At 44.2% G+C, this 22,533-nt stretch overlaps 1 protein-coding gene across 3 annotated transcripts in view; it reads left to right on the forward strand.

The window, feature by feature from the left end:
- The window catches only part of LOC306996424 (uncharacterized protein), a 55,909-nt gene extending 33,954 nt beyond the window's left edge, over window positions 1–21,955 (forward strand). For all 3 annotated transcript variants that reach the window (XM_079608893.1, XM_079608894.1, XM_079608895.1), the window contains 4 exons: window positions 931–1,057; window positions 1,215–1,299; window positions 14,899–15,444; window positions 21,909–21,955. In XM_079608893.1, the coding sequence (XP_079465019.1) occupies window positions 969–1,057; window positions 1,215–1,299; window positions 14,899–15,222 (498 nt within the window). In that variant the 5' untranslated portion in view covers window positions 931–968 and the 3' untranslated portion in view covers window positions 15,223–15,444; window positions 21,909–21,955. The remainder of the gene's footprint in view (window positions 1–930; window positions 1,058–1,214; window positions 1,300–14,898; window positions 15,445–21,908) is intronic.
- The last annotated feature ends 578 nt before the right edge of the window (window positions 21,956–22,533 follow it).

A 22,533-nucleotide genomic window follows, 5' to 3' on the forward strand; every position in this document is an offset into this window, starting at 1 on the left:
CCAATTCTTAATTTCCTCTCATTTAATTAATCTGCATAGCTAGTGTTCACACTTTATGTTTCTGATTCACTAAAAAGAATCAGTTCATAAGAGTCATGAATCAGACTACACTGGTCACGTTGTCGGCTACAGTACAGCCAGGGACTTTTAATGGAAAGACATATTGTAATTATTTCACAGTTTCATTTTCATAGCTGTTCATCTATATAGTTGTGAACATAGTCATTGTGATTATAGAGATAAATCGAAAGATGAGAGACAGCGAACTGATTGAATTGAAAAAGAGATAGGGAAAACAATGTGGCTGCAGTTAAGCATTCCAGCCGTCACATCTGCAAAGCCTATTCTTACAGACTACAATCTCTAACCTTGATTTGGAATCTCCAAAAAAATGTTCCTGGAAGCGACCTGCTTTTAGTGTGACATTATTAACCAGCACATGCGTCAGAAATGGCTGACAGTCGCCCCAAACCACATCTTAAATTAATGTGAAATGTGTATTTTTTAAAGGTGTGACTGTCTTTGTTCTGATAAGGCAATCAGCTGATCGGAGCTTGAGCTCGGGAACTGAGCTGCTCCCACAGTCATCACACACCATGAAACCGCACAGAGCATTTTTGCAAACAGCAGAGAAAGTGTGTCAGAGGAAGAACCCGTTGGTGTGTCTGGGAACTCAATGGCTAGTTTTTAAGGGGAAATGTGTACAAGCGATCTCCACACCATTTACCAGAGACGTTGTAGATGTGCTGACTCTCATATTCAGCCTGTGTCCCCGTTTTGACAGTGATATTTTTTAATGTGTATGTGAGTAACAATAATGGATATTTTGTGAGTATATGGGGCATTTGCTTTTGTGTCACCTTTATCAATGATAATGATAAAGGACGTCTGGTTGATGACAGTAATAATGCAATCTTTTGTTTATCACAGAGCGTGTTGATGCTGCTCACGGGTCTTGCAGCTGTATCATGGGGCTGTTCCAGGAAGAGCTGGATGTGCGTGCGTTTACTGGCAGGGAGTTGTGTGTCAAGGCCTGTTTGTGTGTCCATGTGCTCGGGTGGGTCCATTCCTTCTCCATATGGCCAGTGTGTCAATCTAGGCTGAACTGCATTGTGTGTTGGGCAGCAGGAATGCCACTGTCTAAGAGTCCTTCACACTCCCATTTGTATTCTTTGTTATTTTATTTTTGGTCTTTTTATTCTTCTATATGACAGAACCAGGGCTGCATTATGGACCCGACCAGTTCCCCAGGGCCTCGGGCCTCCACAGCCTCAGGGTGAGGGAAGCCCAAAGACCAGGGTATGAATAAGACTTACTGTTCTGGTCAAACACTGGCTTTTTTCTTTACCATGTATTAAGGCCCATTCCGTTACTTTTACACATTTGTGTAGCTCTACATCTCATATGTTTGATTCTTTTTGAGTTCAAACTTTTTTTGAATGCTATTAGACTTTTCATAAGATTGCATCAAAAACATAAAGACTAAAATTGTTGTCCTACCAAAATGGACAATTGCTATTTTTTAAAGCCAAGTCACCCTTGTCACATAAGATAAAGACATTAGGAATATTTTTTATTTAATTTATTTGTATTTTATAGAAATAAACCATTTTAATGGAAATAAAATTATATTTACATTTAATCATTTAGCAGACGCATTCGACACTTCGACCTTGTCACGTGGAAATGGAATAATAGAATAGAATAGATTTTTTATAAATTTGTATTTATATAGAAACAAAATTGTCTATTTTTATATACATTTTTGTATAAACATTTTATTTAAAAAAAATGTATGAATACAATTTAATAAATGTAACACTAACAGGAAGGAAGTTGTGTAGGAAAGTAAGGGGGAATGAGCCTCATTGTACCACAACTCCAATGTTTATATTCTCAATACTGCTTTTCACTAAAATGACTTGCAGGACAGTGCTAAAAAATCTCTCTGTCTCTCACTGAGTGCCGTGTGATGGATCCTCTCTGAAAAGAGATGCGCGGTGACAGTCTCGCTCTTCACACACTCGCTGCTCATGGGACTTATCACCACCAGACAGACTAAACATGCATAGACTGGTCTTTTTCCATCTTTACCCGAATTAGAGGTGTCTGCACACTTGTCTAAGAGACAAATGGAGTCTCTGCAGGCCTCCTCTACAGAACCTGTCACAGTCGGCGACTACATATATCATGTCATTGCGCTCAATGAGACAACTGCACGATAACCTGCCATACTGTACCTTCATAAACATATGCTTCTTTGGTTAGTAATTGCAAACCTAGACCTAGAAAATATGGTTGCCACCATATAGTGGTCCCAAAACATATTTTGAACACTTGAATAGTTCTCCAAAAAATTATAATTTCTTGTGTCGTTCCACACCTGTATGACTTTCTTTATTTTCTGCGGAATGCAAAAGAATATATTTTCAGTCGGTTCATTGTTGTTTTGGACCCCATTGACGTTCAAATTCATTAAATAAAGTAAAGTATCAAACCAAATGGCGTACTCTGTTAATAATGTAACCTCGGTTCCCTAAGAAACAAGTATTGCGTCGCTAGACACGATAGTAAAAACTCACGCAGTGAATCTGCACAAGCCATAGCAGTGCAGGAATCTGCGCGAATCTATTGGCTGAGCAGTGACAACTGCACGTACCTATGGCGACGCAGCGTATGCTTGCGAACCATTTGGAGGTTGGGCTCAGCCCGCTAGAATGGGCGGAGCATCTGTCTATAAAACGGGGCTCGTCTTGCCATAGGATTCAGATTAACTCGACTGAAGCCATGAATGCCTAGTCGTGTAGCATAGTAGCACAGTAAGCTACGCAATACTTGTTCCCGTTATCTCAACCGAGGTTACGTAAGCAAACTAGTACATTGCCTATTGATACGGTTCACTCTTATTGCGTCGATAGACGTGATGGGGAACCAATCCAATCACATCGGGCTATGATTACAGAACGACAATCGTTCTAAGGCCCCAGCCTAAGACACTTGACAAGAGTGCAGTAGGGCTAAACAAGGGCAGAGTATTCGCCCGACAGAGAAGGGGCTTAGATCTTAGGAATCGCTACAGTACACTCTGGTGTAAGCCAGGCCCGCTTCCGGGCCGAGTCGAAAACTGCCCCCTGAAAAGCAACTTTGCCTTCCATCTGACTGCGTTGGGTGGACAGAGGTGCACGGCCACAGCTTCGTCGAGAGGAAGCAGCTTCTCGTATCCTTTTTCCACAGTGCCGTCGATAGTAGTGAGGGCGGTGGAGGTAGTTGTCAGGATTCCACCTTCACATCACTCTCCATTACCTCCCAGATCATCACTGACTCCTCCCACTCCTTCAATCACCCGTTCACACTCCCCTGATTACTGATTCCCATCACCTGTGACTCATCACCAGTTCCCTTTATAACCCAGCATTCACCTCACCTCCGTTGTCTGATCTCGTCATTACTTGACTACAGACCCACCGTGAACACTCTCCTATGCTAACCCGCTACTTACCCGAGCTTACCTGCATTCCTCCTCGGATCCCATCGTCTCGTCTCAGTCCAGTCATCAAGGCTCCTTCTCTTCAACTCCCTCTCCTGGATCCACACCTGAATACACATCACGGAATCAATCATTCAGCTAAGACTCTCCATATTTGCCATAGACTGTCTCACTTACCATTCCACTGTGTGTCCGCAACTGCATTGTTCAATAAAAGTGTGTTTACAACTTACGTCATCTCTCTCCGTGTTTCAAACCCTGACAGAAGATCAGACCAACAACATGCAATCGGATACACGAGACGCTGTTCCTCACCCAGTGCCCACCGCATCAGCGTCTGCTTCAACCAGTCCATCCCCGGATCCACTTCCGCATTCACCCGCTGCTTCGTTCACTGCCTCTTCCAGTCCCATGGCCAAACCAGCGCCTTACTCCGGCGAGGCGGAGGATTGCAGTGGGTTCCTCCTCCAGGTATCTTTATATTTCACTATGAATGAACAACAATTCCATAATGACGCCGCCCGCGTGGCTTTCATCATCTCGTTACTCACCGGTTCCGCCCTCCAGTGGGCTCAATCTCTTTGGAATTCCAATTCTCCGACCATTCGTGTATGCAAGGATTTTATTCAACACTTTAGGGATGTGTTTGGACAGTCCGTGGCTTCCCTCTCTATCCACGATCAGCTGTTCCATCTAAAACAAGGCCGTTCTTCGGTGACTGAATATTCCCTTCGATTCAGAACCCTCGCTGCTGCTAGTGGATGGAACGAACCCGCTTTAATTACTGCATATCGTCAAGGATTAACTCCGAAGATCCGTCAGCTGGTCGTGGTTTACGATGACGTCATGGGCATAGAAGCGCTCATTCAGAAAACTATCAGAGTCTCTCAACTACTAACTGCTTGTGACGTCAATATACCCACTGCACTTCCTCCGCCCCCGGCGTCCCAACCTGCTCATCTTACTCCTCCAGCACCTATTCCTATGGAAATTGATTCTTCTCGACTAACCCGTTCTGAACGACAACGAAGAATGCAAGCCCATCTCTGTCTATATTGTGCTTCTGACAAACATCTACTCAACAGCTGCCCCATTCGACCTCCGCGCCTTGCGGTAAGCTCAATCTACCATCCTCCTAGCGTCGAACATCTTATCAAAACTCAAGTCCATCTAATAACCCCTAAATTCTGTTTCCCAGTACAAGCCCTCATTGACTCCGGTTCCGCGGGAAACTTCATCTCCTCCCAATGTCTCCAGAAGATGAATCTGAACAAGAAACGACTTGAGTACGATCTCGCTATTCATACCATCCAAGGTAAACCGCTAGGAAGGGGTCGAATCCGTTACAGTTCTCCCATGTTAACTCTGCAGATTGGATGCTTACACACTGAGGAGATCTCTTTTATGGTGCTGGAGGAGTCTACAGCCGAAATCATCCTGGGACGCCCGTGGTTAATACAACATCAACCCCATCTCCACTGGAAGACCGGTGAAATCCTCCAATGGGGTTCGGACTGTCATTCTTCCTGTCTAACCACTATCACCAAGGTTACCCCTTCTCCGTCATCCGCTGAAATAGAGAGTCCTTCCTCAGAAGTTTCTTCGGATATTATCCCTCCATCCTCGTCTGATGTCTCAGAAGTGTCACTGCATTCCACTTCTGTGGAGAGCCCTGAGACTCAACGTCAGTATGAAATTCCAGTGGAGTACCGGGCGTTCCAGGACGTATTTAGTAAGGCGCTGGCCACCAAATTACCACCACATCGACCATGGGACTGCGCAATCGACTTGCTACCCGATCCAACTCTACCTAAGGGCCGTATCTATCCTTTGTCCATCCCGGAACAGAAGGCCATGGAGGAGTACGTAGAAGAGGCATTACAGCAAGAGTTCATCCGACCCTCTATCTCCCCTGCCGCTTCGAGCTTCTTCTTCGTGGCCAAGAAGGACGGAGGCTTACGGCCGTGCATCGATTACCGTCAGCTTAACTCTCAGACAGTGAAGTTTCGGTATCCTCTTCCTCTGGTCCCGGCTGCTCTGGAACAGCTCCGAGGCGCCCAAATCTTCTCCAAGTTAGACCTTCGAAGCGCCTATAACCTCATCCGTATCCGCCACGGAGATGAATGGAAGACCGCCTTCGTGACTCCCTCCGGTCACTATGAATATCAGGTGATGCCCTTCGGACTGTCAAATGCTCCAGCAGTATTCCAGGGGTATATGAATGAGATCCTTCGCCCCTTCCTCAATCGCTTCGTGATCGTCTACATCGACGATATACTTATATACTCATCTTCCCAGGCTGAACATCATCATCATGTCGTTCAAGTGCTCCAGAAACTACGCGAGCATCAGCTTTTCCTCAAACTGGAGAAGTGTGAGTTTAACATCACTACTGTTCAATTCCTCGGTTATATCATCAGCCAAGATGGAATCCAGATGGACCAGAGGAAGGTGGAGACCATTCTAAACTGGCCCTTACCATCTACTGTAAAGGAACTCCAGCGCTTCCTAGGATTTGCCAACTTCTATCGACGTTTCATTCAAGATTACAGTCAACTCAGCTCTCCACTTACCACTGCTCTGAAGGGTCGGCCCAAGTCTCTGTCCTTATCACCTGCGGCTCTACAGGCCTTTCAGTCGCTCAAGGAAGCCTTCTCTTCTGCTCCAATACTCACTCACCCTAATCCTGATCTACCATTCATCGTGGAAGTCGATGCTTCATCCTCAGGAGTGGGGGCCGTTTTGTCTCAGCGGCAGGGGGATCTCTCCGTACTTCATCCATGTGCCTTCTTCTCCAAAAAGCTTGCCCCGGCGGAGTTAAACTACGATATCGGGAATCGTGAGCTACTGGCTATTAAGTTAGCCCTGGAGGAATGGAGACACTGGCTGGAGGGAGCTAACCATCCGTTTGAGGTCATCACGGATCATCGAAACCTGGAGTATCTACGAGAAGCTCGTAGACTAAATCCGAGACAAGCCCGTTGGGCCCTCTTCTTCACTCGATTCGACTTCAAGGTGTCATATCGTCCAGGCAGCAAGAATTGTAGAGCTGATGCTCTTTCCAGAATTCATCAAGTCCCTCACGAAGATAGTGAACCTGTGCCTATCCTCCCTCCAGCCTTATTTCTCAGTCCGATTGTGTGGGACATTGACAATCAGATCCACCAAGAAAACCGTCTCCATCCTGCTCCGCCGGGAGGTCCAGAAGGGAGTACCTTTGTACCGGAACATCTAAGAACTCCTCTTCTGGACTCAGCTCACTCCGTACCGGGCTCTGGACATCCGGGTAGCAAGCGTACCCTCTCGCTTCTCCGTCAACGGTACTGGTGGCCAACCATCTCCGAGGATGTAACAAGGTTCGTCAAGGGTTGTTCAGTCTGCGCCATTGTCAACACCCCGAGGAGACTGCCAGAGGGTAAATTGGTGCCCCTTCCGATTCCTCAGCGTCCTTGGTCCCATATCGGTATCGACTTCATGACCGACCTTCCTCCATCTGATGGTTTCACCACGGTACTTGTAGTCGTTGATCGTTTCTCTAAGGGCTGTAAATTAATCCCTCTACCAGGACTGCCGACTGCTCTGGAAACCGCCGAAGCCCTCTTCCAGGGAGTCTTTCGTAACTTCGGAATCCCGGAGGACATCGTCTCTGACAGAGGTCCCCAATTCATCTCCAGAGTTTGGCGTGCCTTCTTTCAGCTCCTCGGGGTCACTGTCAGTCTCTCTTCCGGATACCATCCTCAGACCAATGGCCAGACTGAGCGCAAGATCCAGGAAATCGGTCGCTTCCTAAGGACCTACTGCCACCAGTACCAGGACAGCTGGAACCGTTACCTTCCCTGGGCTGAGTATGCTCAAAACTCTCTCCGACAAAGCACCACTGGTCTTACTCCCTTCCAATGCATTCTCGGTTACCAACCTCCTCTGTTCCCCTGGTCTGGGGAGTTATCTGAGGTTCCAGCTGTCGACTTCTGGTTCCAGCAGAGCGAGGGGGTATGGGACTCAGCTCACGTTCATCTCCAACAGGCAATAAGGAGACACAAGACCCAGGCTGATCGTCGAAGACTACCAACTCCCTCTTATCAGCCTGGGCAGAAGGTGTGGTTGTCCACCAGGGACATTCGTCTCAAGTTGCCATGTCGTAAGCTGAGTCCTCGATTCATTGGACCTTTCCCCATCGAGAGGCAGTTGAACGAGGTCACCTACAGACTTACACTCCCAAGGCAGTATCGCATCTCACCATCCTTCCATGTGTCATTGTTAAAACCGTACGTTGACCCTGTCCTTCCTCTTCCTTCAGATACACCTGCCATTGACGTACCTCCTCCTCCTCCGGTGCCTGTGGAGGATGAGCCCATCTATAGGATCCGTTCCATCTTGGACTCCAGGCGGCGAGGTCCCCGTCTCGAGTACCTCATTGACTGGGAGGATTACGGGCCGGAGGAACGTTCTTGGGTGCTGCGCGACGACGTAATGGATCCCACTCTCCTTTCCCAGTTTCACGAGGAACATCCCAATCGACCAGCACCCAGAGGTCGGGGTAGACCTCGCCGCCGACAGCATCCTTCACAGGCGTCAAGAGCCGCTTCGGGAGGGGGGGGTACTGTCAGGATTCCACCTTCACATCACTCTCCATTACCTCCCAGATCATCACTGACTCCTCCCACTCCTTCAATCACCCGTTCACACTCCCCTGATTACTGATTCCCATCACCTGTGACTCATCACCAGTTCCCTTTATAACCCAGCATTCACCTCACCTCCGTTGTCTGATCTCGTCATTACTTGACTACAGACCCACCGTGAACACTCTCCTATGCTAACCCGCTACTTACCCGAGCTTACCTGCATTCCTCCTCGGATCCCATCGTCTCGTCTCAGTCCAGTCATCAAGGCTCCTTCTCTTCAACTCCCTCTCCTGGATCCACACCTGAATACACATCACGGAATCAATCATTCAGCTAAGACTCTCCATATTTGCCATAGACTGTCTCACTTACCATTCCACTGTGTGTCCGCAACTGCATTGTTCAATAAAAGTGTGTTTACAACTTACGTCATCTCTCTCCGTGTTTCAAACCCTGACAGAAGTAGTGCGTAGGCTGCCAAGTAGGGGGCGTGCCACGATTTGGTGAGTTAGTCGTGAACTTCAGGGAAGAACGGTGCTGCTCGCTGGCGATGGGCCTGTTGGTGCCCCGGCAGGAACCATTCGTCTAAGCGGCTGCGTGTGGGCTCCTCTGGGGCAGACCACTCCAGTCCGAGCTCTTTGACTGCTTTGGAGAGGACGGCGAATAATTCGGCATCCAGCCCAGCTCTAACATCGCTGAAAAGGAGTTTTTCCCCATCGCGTCTATGCAGTACGAGTGAACCGGTTTGATAGGGAACCAACTATAGGCCCTCAGGTTCACACAGGTGTTCTAGCAGAGACATTAACTATGGAAATGTTCCTCTAAGTTTGACAACAAGAAAGTATGCAAGCACTAAGTTTGAACGGTAAATCTTTTGTTTTATCCTTAAAGCCTAACAAACGTCTTTTTGTGAAATGTTTTTCTCAAAGTGCACCTGTGCTGTCTTTCTTAAAATAAATGCAGCTTGGTTTGATATTTAATGTAGTGACATTCCTACATTTTAAGTGTGGATTAACTGTCCAAAGTACTTTTGGGGGTCACTGTATGTGATGTACACTCCCATTAGATGCTATTCCTCAGCATGAGATGATCCATACACATAAAAAACCTGAATTCAAAATTGAGTTCTAAGCGAAATGGGTTCTCCTGTGACCGGCGGGTATGGGTCATCTACTGTATACGCTCAGATTTAAAGGAAACAAGTGTGGAAAATGATTAAGTTAAATCAGAAAAACTTTTGTTGTTGTTGTAGTATTGGTGTTGTTTTTACATTTTTGCGATGTGGGTAAAATCCTTATTTATTAATTTAAGAAGTTAAAAAAGGGATGTATTGAAGAAGAAAAAAGGCTAATAATAGTTATCATTATCACGTTTGCCTAAATGTCCTTTTTGGTTTTCTTTTCTTTTTCACCAGGCCTCTTAAAAAAAGGGCTGGACCAGTATGGTTCCTGCTGGTTTAGGCGTTTTGCTTCAGAATAAGACAGATTTTTCAACATAAATTTGGAGTTGTTTAATCATTTCCCATCTCTGTGTTGGGCAGTTATTGTCTCTTTTAAAGCATCATGGTGTGTTGCCACCCTGCTGATGCAATTGTGTATTGATTGTGTAAATTGACTGGAATTACAGCCCCTTTCCACTTCCTATATCTCTCATCAAGATGACAAGAAGTTTGAAGAAATGAACTGTGACCCGTGTGGTGTGTGTGCGTGTGGGAGCGAGTGAGAGTGTGTGCATAAGTGTGTTTGTTTGTTAGTGAGATCACATCTAGATACGCTTATTACTTTTGGCCTCTAGAGCCCAGCTTGGGGAGGGAGGGAGAGAGAGAGAGAGAGGGAGAGGGAGGAAATTGCTACAGAGCGGCTAGTCAGCTGTGTATATACTCCGCAATGATTTGAAAGTGACCGTGTACCCATCCTCCCTCTATCTCTCTCTCTTTCAGGCGGCTGGGGGCAGGTTTCTCCCACAGTTGTGAGCGCTGGGCTGTGTGGCTGCATGTTTATATTGGAGCCCGGACTTCCTAGTGGCAGCCTGCACCTATCTAAACATCCCTCCGGCCGCTGCTCTGTGTTCCCGGCCTCGCACGGCCTCCCTCTCTCCTTCTCCTTGCGCCATGCTCTGCTTTGGGCTGGAATGCATCGGAGAAGATGACTGAGAAGGAATAGATGGAAAAAGAGGGAGAGTTTTCACATGCGGACATTCCACTCTTTTTTTTTTTTTTTGTATTACATGTTGCATCCCTCTGTTTCTGAATGGAGGGTTCCTAAAATTCTCCGAACTCTGACTTCAGCAGTGTTGCACACACATTTAGCTTGTTATGTAAATGGGGACATAGCGTACTGTCCTATGAAAGCAAGATGCGGTAACACGTAAGTGAAATTGAGCCTCTTAGACAGTTCTGTAACAATTTTAGTTCAGCTACACTCAGAGATTCAATTTGTATCTAAATGTCCTTAAAAAAAAAAGATACATTTACTTGAGAAACAACATTGCAAGTACTTTAAAAAAATTATTTATTTGTCTTTTTTAGCTTTTATTACACGTTACTACATGTAGCCTACTTACTATATTAATAACTGTAATTTATGCATATTTACATACTTACACTAACCCTAATCCAAACCCTAACGTTAATTAGTACATGTAGTTAATTTATATTACTCAGGACTTAGAGTAAGTACAATGTAACTATATCACCTTAAAGTAAAATGTAACCTTTTGTTCTATACAAACCATTTTTTTCCCTTTGGCTATTTAAACCCACATACATACTCAGAGAAACCCATACACACATGCCAGCACATATCATTGTACACAATCACACATTCACACACATCCCAGATCATATGTTTATGTGTTTGATATGATTGTCTGGTTTTATAGATCCGAGTGATGCAGTATCATGTGTGTAAAGCAAAGGCTTGGCATGCTGTTTGGAGGGAAAAGAGAGTTTAGTAATGGAAGCTCCTCGGTCAACTCCAGAGAGAGAGAGAGAAAGAGTCTTGAAATCAGTACGTGACATTGATCGATAAATGAATGATTACAGCAAACACAGTTACTGCTTTGAGTTCCAACAACATGGCGTTTAATTAAAATTCAAGCATTGGATGAATGTGAATACAATGTGTGTGTAAGGAGGAACAATACCTGTCAGAGCCTTTTTAACTCAAGCAAAGTGTGCTGGAACATGAGAAACACAAAGCTTTACACACAGTGCTTTATGCATATGTGAGCATATGTAATGATCGCAGTGTAGGCAAAGAATTATGGAGGGGTTTTGGGGTCTCGTCCCTCTAATTAAGACTTGAACCCCCCTAAGGAAGTCAAATCAAAATGTATAGTGATTTTAAAAATACTCTTAATTTTTTATTTTTATTTTTTTTATACACTATCATTCAAAAGTTTGGGACAAGACTGCTTTGATAAACAGTACAGTAAAAACAGCAATATTGTGTGAGATCATTACAATTCAATTTAACCCATTACTCCAGTCTTCAGTGTCACGTGATCCTTCAGAAATCATTCTAATACACTCATTTGGAGCTCAATAAACATTTCTTATTGTACCTATAATAAATGTTGAAAACAGTTCATATGTTTATGGAAACAGTGATTCATTTTTTCAGGATTCTTTGATTAATAGAAACTTCAAAAGAACAGCATTTATTTGAAAACTTTTGTAACATTCTAACATGCCTTTACTGTCTCTTTTAATTTTTTATGTGTCCTTGCTGATTCAAAGTATTAACTTCTTTCTACTTTTTTTTTTTTTTTTTTTTTACTCACCCCAATTTTAACGGTAATGTATATAGATAAAATGTATGAAGATAATACTTCAGTAGCCACTAAAGTTTCATTACAAGTTAGAGTCAGAGTGTGTATTTTCACCTTGTGGTAAAAAGGGGCCTGTTTAATAGTCATGCATTTAATTCCAGTGCAATTAGCACCTGTTTAAACTAGATTGTGAGTAGCAAATAAATAAGACACGTTTTGCATGAAAAGCTGTTTAGCTAATTCACCCAGTGTTTTCTTTAAAAACTACAGATAGTTGACGTTTGGCTAACTGCGCCAAAGACAACCTCAACAGGTTGCACCCCCAAAATGACAAGAAAAGTCGACCCCCCTGAAAGCCGTTGTGTAATTTGCACACTGATTGAGTGTATTAGTCACAGGCTGTGATAGGTGTAACAGCAGCTGTGGAGCGTGTGGTCAGTGCAGGAGTGTCGAGGGTCTGCTAGGGCAGCCAGTGAAAGCTTAGCATCGCTGACAGATGAATTGCTCTAATTAGAAGTCCATAACATCCTGCCACATGGCTGCCTTATCCCCAACACACTTCCTGCTTCAGCCTGGCTCGCATTGTTGCCAGCCTGACATGTTCACACACAGAATGCAGATATATACTGTGTGTGTGTGTGTGTGTGTGTGTGTGTGTGTGTGTGTGTGTGTGTGTGTGTGTGTGTGTGTGTGTGTGTGTGTGTGTGTGTGTGTGTGTCACCTCAGCCCCTTTGTGTCTGCTTCTCTCTGGCTCTGTCTATATGACTTCCTTTGTTTTTTCTACCCCACTCTCTCATCCCCTTGATAACTAGCATGTCGCTCCCTCTCTTTCACTGTCTCGTTCCCATCTTCCTCTCACGCGCATCTTCCCTTCCCCTTGTTCTTGGGAGAGAGATTCATCAGTAATGTTGTGGAATATTATCAATTCAAGATAACTGTTTGGTATTAGAATATATTTATCTTCAGTCATATAATCATTCTATGCTGATTTGCTGCTCAAGAAATTAAGTTTTTAAGACAGCATAAGAAATTAAAAACAGTTCAGCCAGAACCTCTGCATTCTGTTTTGTTCCGTTGCTCTCCATCCAGCTGTTTTTGAAAGCAAGAATGTGTCTTATATAAACAACCTATGAGAAACACGTCTGATCAGTTAACCCGAAACCAATCTAATTATACAGGCTTGCTTACATTGAATATTTAATTAGTAATTCAGGCAACCCAATTTTGTTTCTTGCTTTTAGCTGTCACGTTCATGTTTATTTTCATGGTCTTGTTCTGGTTTGCATTTCCCATACAGCGATGTATCTCAATTCTTAACTACCATACGATGTATCATTGAAGAAATCATCTAGCTAGTCACAACTGTTTCCCAAAACTGTATTTTTGCAAATTTGTCGTTCAACCACGTTGGTTAAGGATGTCATGCAGATGTTGAAGTAATAACTTCTTTTAATGAATCGGTTTGAGATCAAATTAATGCCAGATTTTTTGCTATAAATTCCCGACATGACATCTGAGGACTAATTCACATTTTTCTTAGTAATTTAGCTTTTTTTTACTAATTAAATCGTATTCTCTTTCTTACGTACTAGAGCATCTGTGTATACAATAGTGCTGGTTGCATTCCAATTTGCACTATTGTATCTGTACTGTCCTGTCAGACTAAAAAGTGCACAATTCTGAGGTATTGTTATTCCACCAAACTCTATTATTAGTATTGAGTATTTTGTTAATAATTCTTGATAACAGTGATTACCCTCAGTGACTCTCTCTCTCTCTCTCTCTCTCTCTCTCTCTCTCTCTCTCTCTCTCTCTCTCTCTCTCTCTCTCTCTCTCTCTCTCTCTCTCTCTCTCTCTCTCTCATTCTCTCTTAATGTGTGTGGGGAGATGCCGTCTGCCTGGCTGCTTGCTCGACCTTGCGTCTGTCTCCGCTAAATTACTATGTGGATACGCTTCGGGATTCATTGCATGTGCACTCTGTCATGGCCCACTCACTTTCACTCCACTCAGCGCTGCTGTGGTCACTTTCCGTGTCAGGTCACAGGCTCTTCTGTCCTACAATGGGGTTAACATGCTGCGCTCTTTTAGAGGTCATGGCAACCCTGAGGTTTAAACATCGCTCACTGTCAACCCTCAATGCTGAGAGTGTGAGTTAATGATGAGTGAGAGGTGTTTGTGAGAAGGTGCACGTGCAATTGACCCCAGTTGGCCAGCAGAGAGGTCACGTATGGGTAAATGCTTAGACTAAGTAGAGGGCTTCTAAAGGTGCATTCACACTGACAGGGATTGTATTGCTGTAGGTGAGGGTTAGGTTGTTAGTAGGTTTTCTAAAGTTTTGTTAAAAATGAATTATGACTTTTATGTTTCTTTGTAACTGCAAATTGAGGTCAGTGTGAATGGCCTGCTGAAAAATCAAGCATTGCTCTTCACCAGCATAAAGTGTGTTTGGCATGCTAGGGGTTAGTATGGGATGCTGTTTGCTGGTTCCCAGCTTGGGATGCAGGAGTGCTGGTGGACCAGCAGTTTTGCTTGAGAACAGCATGCCTATGCTGGTCCACTGCCTAGACCAGCCCTATCCCAGCTCTGACCAGCATAAACCAGCCTGAACCAATCATGCTGGATTTTTCAGCAGGGTCTCCTTTACACTGTATCATCACTACAAGTGAGAGATGCAACAAAAATGTAACACTCCTGCAGTGTTCCTCCTGAATCCATGTCTTCAGCACCATGGCGAATTAATCATATTTTTTTCGAGTTGTGATTGTGAGTTTGCAGTGTGTATGGAATGTGATAAGACATTGTAACGAGGTTTAAAGACTCAGGGAATATAAGGAGGTGGGAACAGGCAAACGATAAATGTTCATTTAAATGTAATCAGAAAATTAACACAACAAAACGAAAGTAAAGCGGCAGCCCCTCATGGACAACCGCTGCATTAAAACAAAACAACAACATAGTCCAGGCTTGGTCTTCTCTCGTTTTTCACTGTCGTCCCTCCTCCTTTTATCCTTACAGAGCTCCTCCGTGACTCGAGACCGGTGTGGCACGCTAGTGGCACTCTTTACTCCCCCCTCACAGGCTGGGGGTACCCTCGAGACTGCGCTCTACAAACCCCTAACCCCCACCCCGGTCGCGGCAGCCGCAGCACCTGGGGGTAAGGACAGACGAGGTGAGAGAAAAGGAGACGGAAGGATGAGGAGAGACCAAGAAGAAAGAGGAAAAAAACTCTTGATCCAGTTCCACAAATGCATTGCCATCCAGTCCTCCACCAGCTGGGTGAACTCTTCCGCGATGCCTGGCGGTGGTGCTGGAAAGGGCCCTCGGTGGATGGCCCTCTAACGGCGACGGCTCCTCCGACGTCCCCCGTTCCCTGCTCCTCCCCATCATGGCGGACTGCATCAGGTTCTGGCCTACCGCAAACGTTGGCAGCAACGCCCTCTCCAAAACCAAAACATCAACATAAAGTCCAGGCCTGGTCTTCTCTCGTCTTTCACTGTCGTCACTCCTCCTTTTATCCTTCCGTTGCTCCTCTGTGAGACTCGAGACCAGTGTGGTGCGCAGGTGATGCTCATTAGCAATCGCGCCACCGGTTGTTTTTAATTCATCAAAAATGTACAAAACAACCAGTGTAGCATGATTCATAAACTAATGGAAAAAAACATAGCATCATCAGTGTATATCGATTCACCTGATTGTGACAGGTTAGGGTTAGGGGGTTAGTATTTGTGTCAGCAGGACAGTATGTAGGCAATCAGCACTGTGATATGACTAATGAGATCTTTCGAATCAGCTGATTGGTGGGGTTTGCACTGAACTGGTTTTGGGGGGAAATCTTCAATGTAGCCCAATTCCTGTCGCAAATCACTCTTTTTGAGCTGGTTCTCTTAATAAATAGTTCAAAAGGATGAATATTACTGACATCCGTCTCATAACAGAAAACCAGAATGAATGAGAATTTACATTGAGAGCTTATGAACTGGAATCAAACCAGAATGGGAAATCTTACCGATTTCAGTGTAGTGAGGTTCGGTCATTACAAGCAACCAGACACACTTTTATAATTAAATTCACAGCAGTGGATGTTTTCTGCTGTCCACCAGAAAGCCATAAGAAGACATTAACGTTATTACGGTGTCTGACAGCGAGCACACAGACCCCTCAAACATAATAGGTGGTCAGACATACACAGTGTACCATTCACTGTGGTTTATGCAGATTGTAGGGCTATTTTTCTTTTCCATTTTGTCTTCCTCCTGACCTCGCACACACATATACACAAACATAAATCATAGCATATACATATGCACACGGCTAGCTTCATGTTAAAAGTATGCTGTTTTTGCCTTTTGTGTTGGCTGAGGGAGAGCAAGACAAGGGGAAAAACAATAGAGAGTGATAGAGAGAGAAAAGGAAAGAGGGAAGAAGAGAGAGTTGAGCCACAGAGCAGCACCGCGCGGAGCAGCTGTGGCACTCCCAGATTTCCCCCTGATTGCTTTCAGCTGGTACTTGAACCCTGGGCCTTTTGGGTTTTGGAGGCCAGCCCAGACCCCACAATCCCCCCAGCGCCCCATCCAGCTGCCTGACCCCTCTCTGACCCCGCGCCGAGGATAGGAAAATACGAGCCGTGCCAAGCCAGAGAGACTCTTTTATTTTGCCTGCTGGCATGCTGCCGGTGACCATGGCTTACATAATGGGAAACATAGCAGGACCCAGGAGAAACCAGTCCCCCCCCCACCCCACACACACACACACACTTTTTTCCTCACCAATCTATCCTTCTCTTTGCCCCCCTTCCCTCCCCGCTGCACTTTCTCTGCTCTCCCTCTGCCTGTGATATATCTTTCGGGCCCTCGCGCTCGGGCACATTTATTACACACGCCCTCGACACAATCTTGAAGCCCAGCCACACACAAACACACACACGTGCATGAGCGGGATCCATCGCGCACAGCCGTTTTCACACACGCACATGCAGGCGGCAATGCACGCGTACTCGAACAGATGCTCTCGCACAGATGTATCTTGATGCTCCGGTCTGTCGCACACACATAGGTGTGTGGATGTTCATATTTGTTCAAGTAAATACGTTTTGTACGTACATGCCAGATGCATACTTCCAAATTGAAAATATGAGTATTTCGGATGCATGAGTGAGTGTTAAGAGTGGTTAAACAGGATCAGATGGATCCTGCCGTGTAGTTACTGATCCCCAGTGCCACCCTGGCCTCCTCCGATCACTCCTCTACAGTGCAACTAGCTTTATTCACGAACAAATACAGTGTGACCAGTGTAGCTTGATTCACAAACAAATGACTCATGTTGAGTCTGTTATTTTGTGTGAATCAAAAACATACATTGCGGTCAGTGTAGCTCAGTTGTTCACTAATAAATGTCTCTTATAACCCGGATATTTTTAGTGAATTGAAAACAGCACGACCTAGCTTGATTCACAAACAAATTACAGTTATGAGGCAGTTCTTTTTAGTGAATCAAAAACGCACAGAGCAATCAGTGTAGCATGATTCACGAACAAATGAATCTTACGAGCTGGTTCTTTTTACTGAATCAGAAATATACAGCACGACCAGTCCAGCTAGATTCACGAAGAAATGTCGGATCCCCAGTGCCACCCTGACCTCCTCCGATTGCTGCTCTTGTGAAATCATACAAGCCTCTGCATCCCTTCTAGTATGCGAGTGTGTGTGTGTGTGTGTGTGTGTGTGTGTGTGTGTGTGCGTGTGTGTGACTCCCTTTGCCAGAAACCTGGGAGGCAGGAGGGTAAGAGTGTGTGTGGGTGGTGAGATATGACCTGGGATTGTGTGTGTGCATCTGGCAGCGAGTCTCTGTACATGTGGCAGTGCGAGTGGTTGGCTAACCCTCTCTTGAGTGCCAGCTCACTAGGAGAGCAATCCATCAATCACACGTCCTCTCTGTAATCTGGCTCGGCCCAACATCCAACCAGTCTGTTGGGACTCTCTGGATATCATAAAACATTCTTGAGCTGTTTTTCCGGTGCTTTACGTGCTTTTCTGCCAGGCTCTTTCTCCCAGAAAAGTGCCCTGTGTGTCTTCACTCGCTCAACCTCCCCGTTCCCACCAGCTGTGGAGTGAAACCAGCTGACTCTGTAAAGGAGTGGGCACCCAGGGGTATGATGGGAGAAGCATACCAACTCCAGTCTCACCATATTATACAAGACCCCCTGCCAGAGCCTGCTATCAGCACCCTGAGACATCGATTTTTACCCATCTCATCCTGTTTCCGGAAAAGTGATGCCAATTAATTCTGTTGATATCCACAGCAGGAGCCTGAGGGCTGGCTCACCTGCCGATGTGCTGCGACCATAGACTGTAAAAAAATATGGACGTAGTGTCCGTGACGTCACCCGTAGGTTTCTGAAGAGCATTTTTGAAGCCTAAAGTGGGCGGAGCCGGCCGTCGCCATCTTGGCCTCGCGTCACCGCTCGTCACTCCCGGATAACAGAATATGGGCAAAGAGGCGGAGCTGAAGAGCCTGGCTAACTGAAACCACGCCCACCTAGCGCGACGTTATGGAGTTAGCTCAGGCTTGGGAGCTAATGCTATATGCTACTCACAGTACCAAGTCTGCGACTGCACACGGGCTCGCGCTAAAGTGACACTGACAGTTGATGATTAAAATCTGAATGGCAATTAAAAGGTCCTGTTTTTGCCCTTCGAAATATTGTAATAGTTAAAAGACATAGCTACAAGTGAGACTGTGTATCGCGATTCTGTGCAGCTAAGTTATTCTGCTTGTTGAAAATGTATTATGCAGTAACTTTACAATATTAGGCTACTCTGAGAGTGTGTGTGACCGTGATTATGTGCATACATGTCAGTCACTCTTTATTACAGTCTATGGTCCGTCAGCGCGGCATCGCTCGTCAAGTTCGTAGAGCTTTATTATTCAGTCCATTTTAAATTCTGATTTTGGGCGCATCTCAATTCTCAAATGGGTCAAAACATAGATATATTACCTGTGAAGTTCAAGTAAATGCGCTAGAAATACGCGCTCATTCAAGGATGTGCATTTATTGCATGGACGGAGAAACACAGACACCTGCAGGATTTCATCTGACGGCACATAAGCATGTTATAATCTGTCCCAGAGCAACGGTACCGCAGAACGAGTGTAGCCTTATATCTGAAAACTCCAAAAAGCAACGAAATTGTCAGACATCACATCCATCAGTGCATGTTCACCGAGGAGAACGACTGGAATACAGCGCTGGCTGTTCTCTCGAACGACACTCGACGAAAAACGGCGGAATCTAAAGCCGTGGGCGAGGTAATGGGTGTATTAAATTATGTGAAATAATCCCGAATAAAAGCACAAACACGGCAGAGATGGCAAATTCAGCAGCTGGAATTTGCTGAAGTGAAGTGACTGCTAACCGGCTAGCATACATCAGCGGGAATCCGCCTGTCACTCAAAAGTGGACACACCCTTAATTTTGCAGAACTTTAAATATTAATCAACTACACGGGCGAGTTATAAAAAAATGCACCCCCCTCACAGTTGTTATGAAGGGCAAAGTTAGCTTTATAGACCAAAGCCACAGAGAGAACCAGGCTGTAAACATGTTTTGTTCTGCTGTAAAGTTGGGCATTTTAACATGCGGGAGATACAGATTTGGCTCACTTCTGCAGCCAGCCTCAAGCGGCCAGTCGATGAATTGCCGTTTAATTCACTTCCGTGTTGGTTTCAAGAGAGAGACAGGGAGGTTGCCGCTTGGCTGCGACACATTACCATTAGGTGCTCAAAAAGTGCAAACGGCTTATTCAGCTGATTTTGAAATGCTCAAGTATAATTAGTGATGCTTGCTAAGGCTCATTTGGATTTGAACTCTAAGTATTAAACTTTGATGCATAACTCATCCTGCACCAACTTCAAATCATTCAGCTTGTTGAGGAAAGGTGTGCTATTACTTCATGACAGCGTCCACAACTGTTGACAAAATTCTAATATTCATTCATTTATTTATTTATTTATGTTTAAATTAATTTTAAAATAAAACAATTAAAATAAATTAATTTGTTTGCCTGCATGTCATCATTAACCAACATCAGACAACTGTGAATATGCAAATGTTTGTACAATTATTACAATTATTATTATTACAATTATTACAACTTTTAAGAGGTACTTCAAGAAAATATATTCGGTCAGTAGGGTTTGGCTGACAAAAGAAGTTTTCCCTCTTTAAGTAATCACATATTTAGAAAAATGTTTGATGGATGATAAAAAGGTGGGGAGTGGGAATCACATAATTTTTCATTAAAGGGATCCAAGTCATATATAGGCACCAGAATATCATAGAGAGTTTGCTCTTTTGACTGTAAGCAACTGCTTAGCAATAGCAACCATTCAGAAACTGCTTAGCAATGCAGTAACTACTAAGAATGTATTTGCAACCACATAGCAACACCTTAGCAACCACATAGCAAAGCCCTGACAACCAACATTTTCTTTAAAAAAATGGTTTATTCTGTTATTCTGCTGTATTGAGGTATGTGTGAATATACAGTGTAATGCAAGCAATCTATTATTTTCTGGGCTTTTTGCCACTTTACTGAGAAAGCACCGGAAATTGGGGGAGAGAGTGAGGGAAGGGGTTCAGGATTCGGGGACAGGTCAGATTTGAACTTGCATCTTTTTATGAGCACTATATGGCTCAATATGTTGATGTTTCATGTTGGCACTTACTGCTCAGCCACGACAATTCAAGAGTGAGGTTTAGATATAGAGACAAGGGAAAGAGATGATCATGAAGTGTTTAATAATGTTATTTTGTATAAAAGAAAATAATATTACATATTAATATCTGATAAATATATATATATATATATATATATATATATATATATATATATATATATATATACAGTATATTCCTCCAGATATTTATTTCATTTGAAAATTGACTATAGATTTGAACCCAGGTCATCTGAAAAAATTCCTGCCCAAAACTAAAAATGCTTTCTGAACACCTTTTATTAGTCTTGAAGTTGTAGTCATGGTACATTGTATCTTTTGCATAGTGTACTCATTCTTGCAATTGCCACTTAATCTCTCATATTTGCCAGATAATTTCTCATTACATCTCATTGTAACAAAAGGGGACCTCCAAAGAGGCTGGTGCCCCGGGGCCTCACAGGACCATAATCTGCACATCCTTTTTCTTCCTCTCTCTCATCCTCCCCTGTCGTAGCGCGGTCGTGTCCCTGGGAAGGTCTCCGTCTCAGAGCTCTATAAGATTAAGTCATGGACGGATGTTGAGGGAAAACGCTGACCTCTCGTCCTCCCTTGTGCTCCGTCTTGTAGTTTTCGGTCTCATCTTCTTCTTCGACGTATCCCTGATCCCCTTGTGCTCCTTTATCCCTGCCCTCATGTTTGCCCCCAAGCCTCATAGATTGTAATAAAAAGAACAACGATAATAGCGGCGGCGGTGGCCTCAGTGGTGATGTAAAGAAACACAATATAACAATAACAAACACACTCCTCAGCCAATGGCCAGCGACTGACCTCAGCACTGATAGTGTGTGTGCGCGCGTTTGGGGGGAGAGCGAGGTTGCTGGCATGCTGTATATACGGTCACTTCCTCCCCAGTTTAAACAGAGCAGGCTGTGCTGGCAGCCTCCTCTCTCTCCTCCAAATGGTTTGCATCATGTTTGAACCCCCTTGCCACCGCGCCCCCTCCCTTTCTCCATTTCTTTCTTTTCCTCTCTTCCTCTCCCCATAAATCATCAAATATCTCAGACTTTATGTGAATCTGAAAAAGGGTGAAAGAGAGAAGAGGGAGAGACCTTTTTTCTCTCTCCGCTGAAAGGGCATAAGAAAAAGTCATAAAGTGGCCTGCGGATCTCTTTCCATCCGTCCCCCGTCTCTCTATCGCTCTGCTCTGGTCCTTTTCAACCCTCAGCACATACACATTTACATAGGACATCATTCAGGACATAAGATCCATTTGTGTTTTGAACATAATACATTCTTTTTCTGTTTTGTAGACGTTCTGGATACAGTGGAGAGAGACAGGAAATGGAAAGGAAAGAGGAGTGGATCAGGACATGTTGCAGGCAAGACTCAGACCTATGACCTGTGCTAACTACTGCACCACAGCTCTGACATACTGTACTTACATTTACCACACTTAAACCACATCCAGGTGCAACACAACAAGCTAACAAGCATCTGGAAGTAGTTTGTCAGTTTACACTGAAAGCGAAAATGTTACGTCAACTAAAATAACAGCCAATCCGAAGATATGGCTGCGACCGAAATCGTATATGCTCTGAGTAGGTACTTCTTTTGAATGAGTACTTCTTACTGCTTAATAGTGTGGTCATATTTACTGATTTATTTATTTTTTGATGAATGACAACAAGGTGGGGAAAAGATCCCAAGCCTTACGAAAAGAAGTTTATTCGAGTGTCCTATTAGTATACTTCTTTTAAACTAAAAAAATAAGAAAGTAAACTTTCAGTCTACTTTTTATATACTTTTCAGAAATATACTTAAAAATGCACTCAAGTATACTTGACTTTTTCCACATTTTTACATACTGTCTTATAAACTTACATTTGTGTTTGACAAAAAATGCAAGTTTCTCCGCTTTTTGTTTAAAGTGTTGAC

This window comes from Phoxinus phoxinus, assembly GCF_949152265.1.
Source record: "Phoxinus phoxinus genome assembly, chromosome: 4".
In the NCBI taxonomy this organism is placed as follows: Eukaryota; Metazoa; Chordata; class Actinopteri; order Cypriniformes; family Leuciscidae; genus Phoxinus; species Phoxinus phoxinus.